This window comes from Apteryx mantelli, chromosome 8 (assembly GCF_036417845.1).
Source record: "Apteryx mantelli isolate bAptMan1 chromosome 8, bAptMan1.hap1, whole genome shotgun sequence".
In the NCBI taxonomy this organism is placed as follows: domain Eukaryota; kingdom Metazoa; phylum Chordata; class Aves; order Apterygiformes; family Apterygidae; genus Apteryx; species Apteryx mantelli.
Window position 1 is genome coordinate 37,292,266 of NC_089985.1, and position 17,032 is coordinate 37,309,297.

Consider the following 17,032-nt stretch of genomic DNA (forward strand, 5'->3'; position numbering starts at 1 on the left):
AATAAAACAAGTTTAACACTGTCTTGTAGGACTGTGACACATACCTGTGCTGAAATAGTGCGCTGGAAGGTTTTTGCAGTTGATGTTTCATTGGATACGTTACTTTGTGGAGCCCAGTAATGCTCAGACATCTACATGAAAAGCCAAGAAAGACACAAAATTTCAGTAAAAGTTTTACCTGTGTAAAGTCTCACCTGCTTGTTGTGGCAGGTGAACAAACAAGCCTCGAACAAGGTTCCTGAATCCTTTGCCAAAGAGATGGAGATCTGGGGCATTGCCAGATGTGCACTTTTAATGCAACTGGAACAGTTTCAAGGACTACTGCCCCTCAGCTGCAACCTAGTAACCAATTTTAGATATTTGGTAACTGTACATGCGTGCAAGTTACTGGATACCAGCTAAAGGGCGGCAATTCAGAATTTCAACAGTGGTTTACATAGGCCTGTTCTCACTCTGTACTGGCTCAGCAGGACCACCCAGAGCCTGTCAGTTCACTGTGTTTCACCCAGAGTGGTAACAGATTGTGCTGCATTGCAAGCATACCGCTCATTCTGCTTCCAGTATTATTTCATGCATCTAACATCATATTATTGACTGGGGTAGAAGCTGTCAGGACAAACAGGCAGCCTGGACCTGAGATACTACAGCATGGTACAGGCAGTGCTTGGAGGCCAAGTATGACTCTGCTTGACTGCAGAAGGCAGACCTGGGCCAGTTCTGCTGAGGTTTAAGTTTCAGTCCTTGTGTATTCATGAAAGATGTGTTGCCCAACTTATGTTAAGTTTAGAGGGAAGAGCAAAAACTAGATGTGTGGGAGGAAGAAACTGTATCTCTTCAACAGTTATGTTGTGTGCAAGCTGCAATGCGCCTGTAAGGAATCCACTCCTTTAGGTATTATACTGCATCAATGTACAAGCAAAGGAAAACTGTTTTTTTAAAAAAAGCGAAGCCTTCTAACATAAATCCTTTGGCATCGAAAGCTTTCCACATGACAAGGAATGATATTCATTATGACTCTTCACATTTGGTTTTATTTATCATACACACATATAAGCCTAAAACAGATGTGGGCCTGCTGAAATTTTCAAATGCACCAGACAGCCGCATCCAAATGATCCTTGTAAGAAATGAAGTAACTTGCATTTTGTTTTAAGAAACACCTCAAAGAGCCATATAGAGAATGCAAATTATGTAAGTCTCATTGTAATAATAATAATAATAAAAAAGTAGCAGCTTCTCCATAATTTTACAGCCAAACTACCTTTTTCTGTAGCCACTGCACAGCCCAACTCCAGTGATGGGAATTCTCCTTGAAATAATCTTTTGCAGTAGGGCACCTTGAAAATTGAAATTATATTCATTATTCATGAACAAGGCATTCTGGCAAACTTGAAAAATCAAAAGACTTTCTCCGTGCTGCTGCCTTCTCTACACATTATCATCATTGATAACTGACTTAAGCTTTACTAGACATTATCGCTCTTGCTAATTCAGTAATAACAGGGCTGTACAGTTTACACAATGCAGTTTAATACAGAGATTCATATATTTCAGAATTATACCTCACCAGAACACATGCCAAGCTCTAAACAAAAAGTATTCAGGAATTATACTATTTCAAAAATCTGGGACAGTTTTCTTGCATGTATTTTGATCTCAATGTTAGAATTGTACTCTACAGCATGTAGCTGACCTTGCCTTTATAAACAGCTATTGTCAGTTATGACAGGAGAAATCCAACTCTAGCCCTATTCAGAAAAGATTTCACTTCATACTATGGCATGTAATATTAAGACCTTTGAGCACCACTTACATTACAATAACACAACCTAAAGCTGAACAAGGTAGTAAGAGCAGCAACCTAAATAGTCACAGAGCGATCCAAGGTAGAGGTGAGGGTAAACTCTATAACACATATCATTACTCACTTCTGAGCCAAAGTTACAAGGAACTTGACACACTGATAACAACGACTGCTGTCCACATGGTTGCTGTGGTGCATCAAAGCTGTGGGGAGAAACATAAGGATTAAAAAAAGCCCCACAATTCAGATTTCTGTGTACCACCCAGTCTGGAAATATAAGAAAGGTGAAGTTAAAATCTTAACTTAGGTAGTGGAAGTTATTTCTATAGATGTTAGCACGAGTATTTGTGTTATGTGTACTGCTGTATTCTTGGAAGTTTTGAGTATTTCCAGAACTCTGCTGGATTACAAATAGATCAAAGTTAAAATGTAGTAATTCTTTTATATGCAGTAGCTGAATTTTAAACAGCCCTTTTCTACACCTCTCCTAATACAGCTATTCTTTCCCTATAATCCATTCTATGTTGGATAATTACTATGGTTACATATATCTGAAGAAGTTCATTGTTCTAAACCAGCATGAAGGGACCAGATCACCAGCTTCCACTGGGATCAAAACATGCAAAATTCACCAGCCAGGAACCTCTTCTAGGGGAGATCTGGACAAGATGACAAGCCATTCTTAGTCAGGAAGTTTTATATACTGTGGAATTCCCACGTCCTGTAAAAGAACCTTTTTGCTGAGGAGAAATATAAAAATATCCATGACACTGTCCCAATCAGATTTGCCACCCAAAAGCTGCTCTGTCCTTCTCAGTCCGTATCAGTAAAGAACACTGTAGTGAAACTTCTAAAGCAGGCAAACAATTGGTAGGGAACTGCAAATTGCCAGCTTTTCTACCCTCAAAGCACAGCAGATGATGAAAATTACAGTTCTGGCACACTGCAAATTATTCACAAACATCTTCTTGAGGACCACAGAAAACTATTATTTTCTGACTTCCTTTCTTGAAGTAAGACTAGCCAATGTGACTGATAAGCCATGGTCCACAGGCAACAAGACTGGAAGCTGTTCAATACTGTTGCTAGGAAACTCCAAGGTAAAACTACAACTTGCACTCCCAAACCCCACAGCATCTCTTGCAAAATATTTATGATTTAACAACATAACACAATGAATTTGAAACATTAAAATCTAATTGAATAATTGCATCTCTCCTCTGTAGAAAAATAAAGGTCGTGTATCGCCCGAATTACAGAAGAGGATTAGTTCAAGCGGGACCAGTCTATCCAGAAGTAAAATAACCACTTAGCTATTTTTTCATATTGAGCGTATTTTCTTCTCTTCTATCAGTCACAGATGGAAACTAGTAAACATAAGAGCACTGATGCAGAAAAGGGAAATAAAGAATGAACTAAATATTCCTTCTCACTAAAATACAATACAAAAAGGTGAGAGCTGCAATCTGAAGCAGCTTCACATCTAAACAAACAGCTGTGAAAGAGATGCCCAAGCTGCACTGTTTGATTAGAGGTGCTCTCTGAGCACCATGTTACTGCTCTGCACATTTCTCTTACAGGCAATGCCTCTTCTCCTGACTCATATGAAATAAACTCTCATTACTTCTCTTGCTGTTGAATGCTTTAGTAATTTCACTTCATTAAGGTATCTGGATCAAACAAGGAGACAACACTTTGTACATGAGGTGACAAGTGGGAGCCACCTGCCAGATTATGGTAGCTATCCTACAGTTAATACGATCAGCATGCTTCCATGTTGAACCAGTTAGTTTTTACGGTGATTAGGATACTGCCAAAAGAAAAGTATTGGCAATTTCCTGAGATATGTGGGAAGCAAAATTCATTTTCAAGGTTACAGGATTCAGAGCGCTACTCTTGTGGTTATCCAAGGCACAGAAGATTTCTTGCTGTAATGGCACAAACATCTCCATGATCAACCTTGATGAAATAATGGCAACAGAAGATAGGGACTGAAAGACTATCAAAAAGACACTAGTGAACACCACAGGTTCAAAAACCATTACCACAGTGGTTTGTGAAAGTAAAGTCAGGGTTTCACAGCAGAAGCAGCATCCTATAGCTCTAAGATGACTGATAACGATGAAGCAACCTGCTTGTGATGCTTTATGGAAGGCTGAGATGCTATTTGAAGGCTGAAATCCCTGTGCCGTCTGAACTTATAAAAATTCAGACAAGACTTGATTATCTTCTTACCAGTCCTAGGATCTCATTTTAATGGCAAAGGAGGCTACCATTTCATGCCAAGTAAGATGTGAAAGACAGTTAGGGGAGAACAATGATTACACAAATGCAAACTTGGAGAAAAAGAGAAAGCAGCTACAACAGGGCTCTTTGGAAAAACACCCAGAAGAGTAAAACAGAAAATTCCAACTAAAACCAGTGGCAGCAAAAGAACAGTTTGCTCCTACAGATTCAAAGAACTGTCTTCTTCGCAGCTTCTCTCCATTATAGGTCTTCTGGTTATGTCTGCTTTGATATTGAAGGTTTACTGAACATCCGATCTGCTCCTTGCCATTTCAAAGCACAGAGCTGCAGTCAGCAGCAAACTGGCAAACAAGTCACCATCAGGCAAGCTAGGAGGAAGGGATGAACATTTCAAGAGCCAAAGCACTTTCACCACAAGCACTTATAACTCAAGGGACCCATTTACTGTGACTTTTCTTCATGGTTTTTATCTCCCCATCCTTCTCCCTATTCCCCATAAAAATTAGAGAGACACGGGCTGGATCACATATTTCTTGTTTAGAAGAAATGCTAATGAGATGCAAGTGAGCAAGCTATTTCTAATAGGCTAACTACTTTTCTTTCCTCATATACCCACCCTGATCTGCTCCTGATTTCAGCAGGTTATCTCTCCTACCAGCCTCTTCATTAAGGTTCCTTAATGTCATTTATTGAAGTACGTAAGTACCATTCTTCCCTGGGTTCACTGACTGCTTTTGTTGGAGAAAGTTCCCTCCCCCCCCCAAATTCCTTTCCAGCTTTCCATTACCATGATATTCTAATGCTTATTCTAGTTTCTGTTTATTTTTTGGGCAGATGGGGGTACTAATAGCATTAAGTTGGTGTTCCTGAGAAGTAGAACAGTCTAGAAAAATTAGAAACCAGCAGACTATCTGAACCATCAAAATAAGGGTCAGTAGGAGACAGGAGTGTGTTCACACACTGGCCTACTTGCCTATTAATCCATTTTCAGTCTCAAAGGCAAATTTGATGCGCTCTACTTGTAAAGGGTCTTCAATAACCTGTTAAGAAAGAAAAGCGTCAACAGAAGTTATGTGTGATACCTGTATCTGAGCTATGAAATAGTTTTAACCACCTCAACATGAAAAACGCACAAGACTTGTAAAGTTTCACATATCACTGCATTGTCAAGACAGCAATTTATTAGACAATAAAAAAAACTTACTGAAGTATCAAAGATATGTGGGTGTTAAAATTATCACTCCAGTCCTGGCTTTTTTCCATTATGCCTTGACACAAAATTTATCCTGTGCTTAATGTACAAGTCTTTACCCTTCACCTACCAGTATCTCATGGAGTAACTGGAATATGTTTTTCAGTTCATGAGGTGGAGCAGTTTCCAGCTGAGTCTGCATGCAAGAAATACAAAGTTACTTAGATAGAAGAATATGCTGACGATACAAAAAACATTACCAGACAGCTTTGCAGCTTTTAAAAGCTATTTGTTTTAAACTCTAAAAGCTAAAGAAAATCTAATGAAATGTACTGATTGTTCTTCTGAAGATCCCAGAACCGTTATAATCCATAGGATACAATAAGACAGACCAAGGTCTAGAAGAAACACTTCTGCTAAAAGCCTAGCTTGATTGTCTCCATACCTTGATGAAGTGTAGCACAGTGAAGGAAAAGTGCTCATTACAAAAGCAGCAGTACACCACCATCTCAATGAGAACTGACAGAGATCCAGTTAGCTCTCGTAATGCATACATCACCTAATGGAAAGATGAAACAATCTCAGACATAGTCATACAATTATTTTTAAGAGATGGGTCAAGTTTTTAATAGAATGTTAATCTTTTCCAGGAGGGATGCAGTTTTTGCTCCCAGCACCAGCATGGCCCAGTGAGCTGAACCCCTGCCCTCACAACGCTCCATTCAGCTTCTGCTGCCTACTTCCAAGGGTCTGGCCAAGCACGATCCGTTAAGTCAGAGCAGTTCAAGTTAGCACCTCCGGTTGACATACAACAACAGACTGCACGGGCACTTGCAAAATGTGCTCAGCTGTCTTTGTTGTCAACTTCTGAAACTCTGTAACTAGACCCCTAAGCTGAAGGATACACTGGTATGAGAAGGTGTCAAGAAGAAACTGAAGGTGACTTCTTGTTCTGTCTCAAAATAATAGCCACATACTCCCCATCTGGCTGCTTTTTAATATGCAATGTTTTTTAATGTAAAGGTTTTACAAAGAACAATACAAGACAAGCTTTCAGGTTTGAGCAGGGCAGAATTGAGAGCAGATACCTCCATTAAGTATGGCTTTCCCTCAGACAGGAATAACAAGGCTTCTACTTCTTCATGGAGAGTCAAAAGTGGACCTGAAGCAGTGATGCTTAGAGGTGGACGCTGCTTAAAGAGACCAGGAGCTATAATAGCAAATACAAAAACAATCCACTAATAAATCAGATTGTTCTACACACCTTGAAAACACTGCTACTCAGTTTGGCACCATGTTATCTCTAACGACATTCATCTCAACTAGCTTGTAGTTCATGAGGTACCGCTCCGAATAACTACTACTTCCATGCAAAAAGAGCCATTTACATTAGTGACAACATATGGGAATGAAGTGCCTGAAGGCCAAAGCCAAAATGTTTATATTTACTATTAGCACTTGTAGCTTTAGTATCATGCCCAATCCTGCACATGCATCATGTTCAGAATGCTTATTATCTTTCTGTTACTTTACAATTTTCTACCGCCTCCAACTCCAGAAATTTCTAGCCCTGGACAGAACTCAAGTTATGCTTTTGAACAGGATAACTTAAAATTCCTCCTTCAAGGCACTGAACATCTCAGCTCATTTCTTTTTAATCCTTATTTGGATATCACTGTCTTTTGTAAGAAATATCTAGTAGAGTAAGTGTTACACCACTTGTTATTCAGTAGCTTAATCTAAACACTCCCCCCTTAGGATTAGAAACAGACATAGTAAATGTAAGCAAAGTAGAGCCTGGTAGGCTGCAAGTCTGTCCCAGCCATCAATGGCACAGCTCAATTCACTTACGTGAGGAAAGCCTTTTGGGGCATATGGAAAGAGAGGGCACAATAATGTTAATTTCAGTGTTTTTGTTTGTTTGTTTGTTTGTTTTTTTAAAAGAGTGCCTGCAATACTATCTATTCACCACAGCCTCTCTTTTGATATATTTACAGGAAAATAAAGAATATCCAAATGTATGCTAATCAGTACTGCCTTAAAATCAAAGTGACTGTATTTTTTCTCACTGATGCTAAAGTTACTCCCAACCAAAGTGTCACTAGAAGGGAAAAATACAATTCTTACCAACATTTCTTTGCGAGGAGACATCAGAGTGCAAAACAAGTAGTGCTACAGTATTGTGAAGATATCCAAACTCACGTGCTTGTGCTGAACTCCATCTTCGGTTCTGCTTGGGACAAGGGAGAGATTTAGTTAACTTTTGATTACTTGATTTTGTTTTGCTGACTTAACAAAAGCTGACCATGTCCTTAACAGACCACTACCACATTCTAATACTTTTAAGTCAGTGAAAGTTTTCTGTCATCACAGATATGACACTCACTTATGCAAACATAGCTATTTTCATGTTAACTGCTATGAACACATAGGTGAAGTTTAAGATTTACGTGAATATTACAGAATAACCCAGGGAATAGTCTAGTCTATCCCATGAAAAGCATCTGTTCATAATTTAAGCACATTAAAAAACAAAAAAAAAAACCAACCCCCCCACAGGAATGGACAAGCACACACAGCACACGATGCATAGGCTTTACCTGATTATTCTGCCGGTTGGGGCCAAGGAGAAAGTTGATCATGTGTCTCAAAGCAGAGTGTCTGAGAAGAAGACTGCTAGCCCTTATACCCTGCTGCTTAGACAACAGTAAAAAGTTACGTTCATCTGCAGATAAAGAATTAGTGTTCTAGGGGATCAAAGTAACATGCATAGGCTAAACATTTGCATTTCCCACGCTTTAAGTTGTCACACAGATCAATAAGCTACACCATTAATAAGGACTCTCATTAAAAAGAGCATAAACTAGATTAGAATCAGCACATGCAAAATAAGTGTCATATTGGGACAGGGCATAAGGGGGGCGAGGAGGAGAGAGAGAAATCTTACTGGGGTGAACAGCACAGTCCAGTCAGTTATTCTACTTTCTATAGAAAAAAAAATCCTATATCCTTACTCTTAAGAACAGGGAAGAAAAAAAAAAAAAGACAAAAAAAAAGACCCAAACCAAAACATTCGGACTTGGGAAATGACATCTTCAATAGGTACACTTTGTTTGTTTGTATATTTCTGTGCAACTTGTAACTTTATCCTAATCCAGTGTTCAAAGCCATTTACTTTTCAGAAGAAAAAGAATACTCTAAGAAGAGTTCCGGAAGAGTCTCACCATGCTGCTTAAACCTACTAGGAATGTGCATAACTGTTTTACTATTGTCTTTAAAACATACAAAAACACGGACAAGTATTGGTTGTTTACCTTCTGTACAAAGTTGTTGAACAGCAAAAAGTACTGAGCACAGTTTTTACAGTTTTCAGGAACATCTTTATCCAGTAGAGCGAGTAGCACCTCCAATAACTGATGTAGACTTTTTAACTGTGAAAACAATTATTAATTTGAACAGTTGTCTACTGCTTAAAAAATAAGACAAAAGAATTTCTTTGTATCAGAGTTAAGATATGATTAACAAAACCACATGTATGGTCAGACACACTTGCTGTGATGAATATGAATAGTCAACATAGGATTGCAGCCTTCACATCTTTAAGTCTTCCAAAAGAATGTTGCCTATATTGAACATGAACGTAATGAAAGCATCAACATTTCACAAATGACTCCTTTTCCACATATTTCCTATCGGTTTTCCTACAATATTAAGATCAGCCATATGAAACAAAAAGCTGCACTTGTACTTTCCAAGTTTACTTGCCAAGATTTTCTAATAGAAAATTAAACCTTTGAACATTAACTACAGGTAGTTTTTCTCTCTGGAACAAGACAGCTCAGCTACTACTGCTACGGGCTTCTGTTTCTGAATGAGGAAGGAAAATCAGCTAAAAATTAAGCTGATTTCTGGAATGTCTCAGTTATAAAGTGAATAAATCTTAAGAAAACAAAGTTTTCATACTATTAAAAGAATATGCAGTGTCAAACTGTAAGACAATAAGCCGAAAAGAAGCAGACTTGCTTATAACTAATAGTCTGAACTTAAACTCTGAGAATTACAGCAGCATATTACCTCCCAGCATAGAAGTAAACAAGCATTAACCTATTCAAGAAATGAAGAGCTACAAACAAGCATGATCAAGATGAGTTTCTTTCATTTTGTCATTTACAAACCACACAGCATTGTCTGCAAATGCAGCAAGAGCCATTAGGTAGAGATGACTGACAAGATCATTGGTGATGAGGTGTCACTAACCTTCTCCTGATAAAGCAAGGCACTGTCGAGGGTTTTTTCAAGAATAGTGGCTACAGCAACTCGCACCTCTCTCACACTGCATTCCAGGAGGAAAGTCCTGGAAGAGAGAAGGCAAAGCTGCAAAGAGGACTGGAATCAACACATACACAGATTCACTGTGATAAAGTGTGACATTTGTTATTTTAAAAGGATAACAGTCAGGATACCTCTTGTATTGTACTTCTGCGGATCAAAACAGCTTTAACCTACTTTCCTGCATTCCTGCTTGTCAATACCAAGGCCTATAATATTACTTTATAGCCACTCATTCAAAGGACAAAAACGTCTCATGTAGTTATTTTAATGTGCTAAAGTGAGTTACATGATCCCAAGACATGCTTATAAACATATAATCCTTGGCCAAGCATCAGTTTAATAATCCTGCAGCCTACTTCACAGTGACAGCATTTCATAAATAGCAGTCTGAAGCAATACAGATTCTCCTTCCATTCTGAGATGGTGATATGCAATACTAACCCAGTTAAAGATGACACTTCTTAACGGCCTTGACCAATGGATGACCATTTAGTAATGCCATTAAAACTAAAAGCTATCACAGGATCCTTTCTTTCAACGCAACTTCAAAGAGAAAAAAATCTTAAGACAGACAAGCCCCTCTATCTCTATTTATCAGTTCTCCAAGTATTTTTCTCTTATGTGTTATGGTAACACCTATTACCTAATCTTGAGCTTGACAAAAAAAAAAAAAAAAGTTCCAGTTTATCTGTGATCTTTACCAGAGAAGCATTTAATTTATATTTCCCCAAAGTTCTCAAATATTTCCAAGTTCTTGTTCCCTACACCTGCAGAAGTGTCCAGACAAACTTAACACAGCCCAAGAATTCAACTTCTGCATCCTTATCAACATATACTGCACTGTTTTATGAGATTTTTTCAGAATGACCGAGAAAGCCACACAATCAGAGAATATACTAAAAGTGAAAAACTAAGTGATAACTTATGGTGTCTGCTTAAAGAATGTACACAGTCAACTCTATGCATCAGTATAGGCCAGATCATGTTATTACGAAGCGTTATCTGTAGGTAAGATGGATAATCTCATTTATCTCACATAAAACAAAATTACTAGTACTTACTTTACAAGCTCCCGGCCCTCTGGCCCGACCAAATACTCAACTAACCACTGACAAGCATCAATGCTTTTGGACAGCAGTGCATCAATAGTGGCAATCCATTCTTCTGTATCAGCCCTGTAACAAAACGGGCAACTGTCAGTAAAAAAAGAGAGAAAACCACCTCCAAAACCTAAGCCATGTCTCATATCCCGTCTTCCTTTTTGGTAAGCCAGAAGTGGCTTTCACACAATCACCCTCTTTCCCTGCTCTCAGTGAACCACACCAACATAGGCTAGCAGCGCAACACATCTGCCTCTCTTTCGAGAGCTTTCTCTTGAAGCCACACTGAAATCTGGCTCTTGCAGTGTGTTGAAGCACAGAGCACCTTTCTCTGTGTTTTGCTGGTTTGCCAAATTGAAAAATTTTTTACTTTAATTGAATGTACATCAGATGGCTTAAAACAAAAACACTGATTGAATTATTTGGGGAAAATTGCATATTAACTTCTACCCTTCCAGGCAAACTAACAGCTCCTACCCTGAATTCCAAACGGTGGGTTTTCAACATTTACAGGATGCACAATATTCAGAAAATAAGCATTTAAGTCAAAAGCATTTGGGTTTATTAGAGATCAAAATTCAGAATTTCTCCCAATTCAGAAGACTGCTACAGCTTTTCCTTGAATTTGCTGTCTTTAAATCCATTAAGGTCATTCCCATGTCGAAACCACTAAGACTGAAAAAATGGACAGCTGTAGAAGGCAATAAACTGACAGCTTATATGTGACCCTCCAACCTCCCTCAGATTTCCTCGCTTGGGGTTCCAACACGGAGTAAATAGGTATTGCTACTTCTGGGAACTTCTGCACTAGCAGCAGTATCTTAAGGCACTATAGGCCTGACAAGTCAGAACACCTCAGAATAACACTGCAGTACTCAGAGCAAGCCCCTACCTGAGTTTCTTCTTGGTTCGGAGATAGGTTTGGAAGAGGAATTGGACTGCCAGCTGCAAGCTCACCTTTGCCATGCATGGGTAATGAGGATGTTTTACCTTAGTCTGAAACAAACATTAAATTTACTTCAGAGCAGAAATATGCTCGCAGCATATATATTGTCTCTTAGACATGTCAACATGTTATATTCAAGTCATTTATTTAATTTGGCGGGGGAAAAAAATGATCCCAAACATTTTTGTGCTAAAAACAGTTTTCAGTGCTGACTATACATATTCAAATATATTCAAACAGGAGCAAACTTGCTCTAAAGCCCACTAAACCTGTGGATTCAATAAGTTTGATAAATGCTGGTTTGTTTATTACTCCATAAGTACATTTAGAAAAACTTAATTAGTAGGCCACAATGTATTTCAGTGCAAGTCTATCAACTTTGAGGTGACTAATAGCAATTTTTTTACTCTTCCATACAGGGAGGAATTTCTGTCCTTCTGGAGTTCAATTTGTATCATTAAAAATGCATGTTATTTCATAAATTTTACTATGGCACCATGATTTTTTTCCCCACTACTAAAATAGGAGGCTGGAGTCAACTTTGAGATGGATGATACTAGGTGTGAAGAATTACTGGAGGTAATGAATTGCTCAGTTGGAAAAAAGTCCTGTCAGCACTTTTCCAGTTTTTGTGGTTGTGGCCCCTCCTATCTGATACATTCCAAGTACTCTAGGATTAAAATCCAGTTACTTACAGCATTCAGTGAAGCTAATGACAGAACAAAACTGAAGTAGTCACTACTGTATACATCTCTATTCTTCATAAATTTCAGGTTTTCATCTCTCACCATCTGCAGAATTTTTTTTTAAAGTAACAAGGCAAAAAAAAAAATTAAAAATGTTGCCAAATTGTATTTTTCTAACTAAAATTACATCTTACATGTAAACATGCGTGGTGTTAAAAACCAATGTGAGAATTAATTCTGTTCATGCTCTGAATCACTGCTTCAGTGGAGGGGAAAATACATAGAAGACTTGCATAAAAGCAGTGATTTCCTTCCAAGGATATTACAAAACACAAGATAACAGATGAGAAACTTAATCATCTTGCCATTAAGGAAAACAAAAAGAAAGGAGCTATTGATGAGTTCTATTTTTTGCTCGTTCTTAATAAAATGCCAAGAAAATATCCTTCAAACCTGAAAGCCTTGCTTAGCAAATTAAGACGTACAAAGCAAGGAGCTGTGGCATAATTACAAGTTGCATCCACGATAATGTACTTGCATGCCAAATCCCCCTCTCTTCAAGTGAGATTTGCTGAAAGATGCTCAGTAAATTTGAGGAAAGTTTTGTTTATTCTAATAAGACAACCCCAGGTATGATACAAGAAAGCCAAAAGCGACTATAATGCCCTGATATAGCCTAGGTGGAGGACCACAGTTTGCACAGTTTATTCTGATTGTGTATGTGATATGGGTTCTTCTGCACATGTGCAGATCAGCACAGTGGTACATGTTCAGAAGGCCAAATGCATGCAGGATTGTACCTTCTTCTACATAGATCAGATGTCACTCTATAAAATGCAAGTCAATGTAAGTTAGGCACCTAGGCTTTCCTCTTATGACAGCTAATCATATCCAGGTTCCACCATCCTCTCACTAGTCTGTCAACGCCATCAGACCTCCCTTATCTGCTCTGACTTGCAAAGTTGCCTTCAACATCTTCATTCTCCCCTTTGAGACCATATGCAGTAGGTCATAAGCTGACAGACATGAACAGAATTGAAGCTGGTTTTGGTTTCTCTTACTTCTCCCCTTTTCACATTGTTCTGAGCTGAAGAACTGAAGGATGACTGATTTGCCATCTTCACCATTTCTCTTCAAGTGTAAATTTACTTCAAATGAAGCATCTTCTCTGTTAACTCCTCTCTCCCTGCTTGTATGCTTACTGCTGCCATATTTCATGTTTAACTAGTTTGCCTGTAGTTTCTTCACAGCCAGGAATGGGTCAATTTTGTGAGAAGGGACAGCAAAATGTACAATAACGTGTCACTGAACAGCTTTTTAACAGCTTTGTATCAGAATCCAGAAATACTTTCCAACTTTGTTCTGGCTTGGCTTTCAACAAGGAAATTACTCCAAGGCCACGTTCAATGTTACCATGTTCCTCTTACTGCGTACTTAAATTTCAGGTGAGTAGCATTTAGTTTCAGTTGTTGGAGTGTCTACCTGATATATCCGTACAGGCATTTTCTCTACAAAAAGTCCCTTCTTTTCTCCCTTTCGAACCAGCTTAGTCAAGATGGAGAGGCGGTCACTGTTGGGCCTGTGGGGTCGCGGTGATGACTGGGGTGAAATTTCTGGTGAAGATGGAGCAGATCTAAAATATACACAAGTTCAAGATCAATAATCAAACCCTCTGACAATCCTGAAGTTCAGGTTTTAAAATACCAGTAGAGCCAGTATCATCTTAAGGCAAATTTAGATGATAGCCTAAATACTTCTCGAGGCTGTCAGTCACCTTGAACTTTGTACTCCAACAGTGACAGGGGTATCGAAGACAAACGTAAAAAAAACAATAAAAGACTATCCATTAAGCAGCTTAAAAAGATGGAAAGATCAGTACGCTCCTGCAGGGAACAAGAATTATTCTTTTCTGAGTTCTGGATATTGGGTCTGGACATCAAAGTAGGAGAAACATTTACAGACACAGAAGGAAAAACTTACAAGGAGAGGTCCTCAGCTTCTTGACGCACAACACTCACTCGACTTTTCTTTGGTAAGACTGGAGAGTTCTGATCAGACACTCTCTGGTAAAACAGCATATAGGCATTCCAGTACCGCCGACGCACATCAGGGTAAGGGTTAGCTGATGGGAGAAAAGGCATTCAAAGAAGGTCATTGAAGGTTTGTTTCATTCCTATAGGAGAATGAAACTCACTGTGCAAATAATACAGATTGTGGCAATATAAAATAATGTGTTAGATAAAAACATCAGTCTGTGTTAGTGAATAATATAAAAAACCCTAAATTCTAAAATATTTTTCCAAAGGGCATATGTATAACTAAAAATATAATCACCAGAATTATGAAACAAGTGAATAACAGTGGAAACATATTTGGAATTAATTCCTTAAAGCACAGAAAAGTTCAACTAAATGATCCCACACCATGTTCCATGTGCAGTCTTTTTCAGTAACCTCAATTAAGGAGGGGGAGAGAGAGAGTGAGAGAGGGAGTGAGCAAGTGAATGAGTGAGCATGTGTGTTTTTTTTTAAATCATTCTGAAAAAGTAACAGGCCCCTTTCGAATCTGCTCTGCTATTAAGTCTACAAAGTGCTGAACAACAGTGGATATGGTTCAATCAATATCAGGTCATCTAGAAGCAGTAAAATAGAAGGCTTTATGAAAAACTGCTTAGGAAGGATTATTAGACCAAGTCACTCAGATTAGATATAACAGACTTAATTCTAACTCTGCTGAGGACTAGTATGATATATAAAGTTCCTGTAAATCAATCCGTACTTCTACTTACACTGATCATAGACTTTAGGTCTATACTCTCCACCAAAACATTCATATTCCAAGGTTTCATCAGATAACTCAAACTCTTCAACAACAGTGTCATTAAATTTATACCATTTTCCTTTTCCACATCCCCTACGGTCAAGACAGGACAGAAACATGACAGAAAAAGTTAGTTTGATTGTCTATTTAAATAAACAAACAAAACACCCTGAATACCCTAGAAATGAGAACCCTGAATTTTCATTTATTTCGACAGCGAATAGAAGGTTTTGTTCAGTGACAAAGTTTGATTAAAAGCATGAGAAGCACATGACACATACCTAAATGTCATAGGAAGCTCTCAAACTGCAATACAACACACAGAGAAATCCTGAAACTTCGACAGTTAAGTATTAAGAAGGAGAAGAATGCTTCCAAATAAAGTTCCGAATGGCTCACTATACCTTCCTAAAACAAGTAGTCTTTAGACCACTCTTAAACCCGCTGTGCAGAAGGCCTAATGGTCTTCTTGGCCATTACCTCCTGTCCTTTATAAAGGAGTAGTAGTGCCCTGCGTGTGCCTGGCCACTGTGAACAATCACACCAACAAGCTCATAGTTTTCTGTAGGAGCCACTTTCTTCCTTGGGGAGCCTCCACCTCCTTGATCCATGTTTCTACCATTGTCCCCAACTTCTGAGGATGAGTCCTGGCGAGCCATCCCTGACACAGTGTAAGGCTCCATGTTCAGCATCCAGGGAAACTGTTTGAAGAGATATTTTAGATTAAACAGATATTAAGTTGTATATAGGCTTTGTGTAATTTTATAAAGCTGTATTAATACTTCATACACTGGGAACACTTAAAGAAAGCACAGTACTTCAACTTTTTATCCTTATGACACAGAAGTTAAATAAAATGTCCTTAGGGAGGTTTTTGCTCTTGCTTTCCAAAAGAACCCTGAGAATGCTGGAGACAAGAAAAACTCTAAGGAAAGGTATTTATTTTCTGCAGCATGATCATATTGCAAGTGTACCACGTTCTCAAAAGCCCTTATTGAAATGAGTGGCAAAGAAGGGAGAATGAATAGGAAAAGTGAAAGTCCACTGGAATTTGCAAGGGGGCGGGGGGAGGAGTTTTCTTACCCTTATTTGTTCATCATACTTAATAGAACGTCCACTTTCCCAGTCAAAGCCAAATCTCATCAGGTGAATCACCAAGAGGCTAGGCAAGACCTTAATGCATGTGCGCTTCACTGTAGTTCTCTTAAAAAGACAGAAGAACATCACCTCTATCTATATATTTCAAGCATGTATTTTTCTATAGTTGCTTAATTCCAGCAATCTCAAACTGATGTACAATACAGCTACTGGAGGCAGGATGACTGCAGGGTACTATTACAGATATTACAGAGTTTGGGCGGTGAGCTAATACCTTAGAGAACAATACCATCCTGCCATTCTTCTGAATGTTCACAGTCTACAATATGAGTTACAGAAAATGAAGGATGCTACCTCGAGTTATGGATTTAATCTTTTGATTACTTCTTTAATGTAGAAAGATGCAGTCGAGCAGTATCTAAGCGTGGCTTGCTATGATCACATAATGCTCAAGAAAACATCAAGCTACAACTGAATCTTCCTTCACATACGTTAAGAGCAATACCTTTTCTTTGCATTTTTCACAGTAGTATGCATTACTTCCTTCCAGAACTTCCCCTCTAACAAATTGATCCAATGATATTTCCAGACTTTGGCATGAAGTGACTCCTAGGTTGAGAGCCATGAAGGCTTCTTCACGCTCATACCTAAATTCAAGAAGGAAAATAATCAAGACATTGACAGAGTAGAACCTATCCAACTTGCATTAACAAGACACATGCTTAGGAAATAATATTACATTTGTCCCACAGCTATCAACAGTTATGATTCTCACAGTCAAAGGCGTATTACTCTACCTTCCTGTGC

General features: G+C 38.5%; 1 protein-coding gene across 3 annotated transcripts in view; it reads right to left on the reverse strand.

Moving 5' to 3' along the window:
* Positions 1-17,032, reverse strand: part of USP24 (ubiquitin specific peptidase 24) — a 71,057-nt gene that overhangs the window by 2,954 nt on the left and 51,071 nt on the right. For 2 of the 3 annotated variants that reach the window (XM_067301300.1, XM_067301298.1), the window contains 20 exons: positions 16,731-16,872; positions 16,211-16,330; positions 15,608-15,828; positions 15,096-15,220; positions 14,288-14,429; positions 13,790-13,940; positions 12,317-12,412; positions 11,568-11,671; positions 10,637-10,750; positions 9,501-9,597; positions 8,558-8,674; positions 7,844-7,936; positions 7,371-7,476; positions 6,332-6,453; positions 5,689-5,802; positions 5,374-5,439; positions 5,025-5,091; positions 1,929-2,007; positions 1,262-1,337; positions 45-131 (listed from right to left, as the gene is read on the reverse strand). In XM_067301300.1, the coding sequence (XP_067157401.1) occupies positions 45-131; positions 1,262-1,337; positions 1,929-2,007; positions 5,025-5,091; positions 5,374-5,439; positions 5,689-5,802; positions 6,332-6,453; positions 7,371-7,476; positions 7,844-7,936; positions 8,558-8,674; positions 9,501-9,597; positions 10,637-10,750; positions 11,568-11,671; positions 12,317-12,412; positions 13,790-13,940; positions 14,288-14,429; positions 15,096-15,220; positions 15,608-15,828; positions 16,211-16,330; positions 16,731-16,872 (2,239 nt within the window). The remainder of the gene's footprint in view (positions 1-44; positions 132-1,261; positions 1,338-1,928; positions 2,008-5,024; positions 5,092-5,373; positions 5,440-5,688; positions 5,803-6,331; positions 6,454-7,370; positions 7,477-7,843; positions 7,937-8,557; positions 8,675-9,500; positions 9,598-10,636; positions 10,751-11,567; positions 11,672-12,316; positions 12,413-13,789; positions 13,941-14,287; positions 14,430-15,095; positions 15,221-15,607; positions 15,829-16,210; positions 16,331-16,730; positions 16,873-17,032) is intronic. The other variant, XM_067301299.1, reaches the window with a different exon arrangement.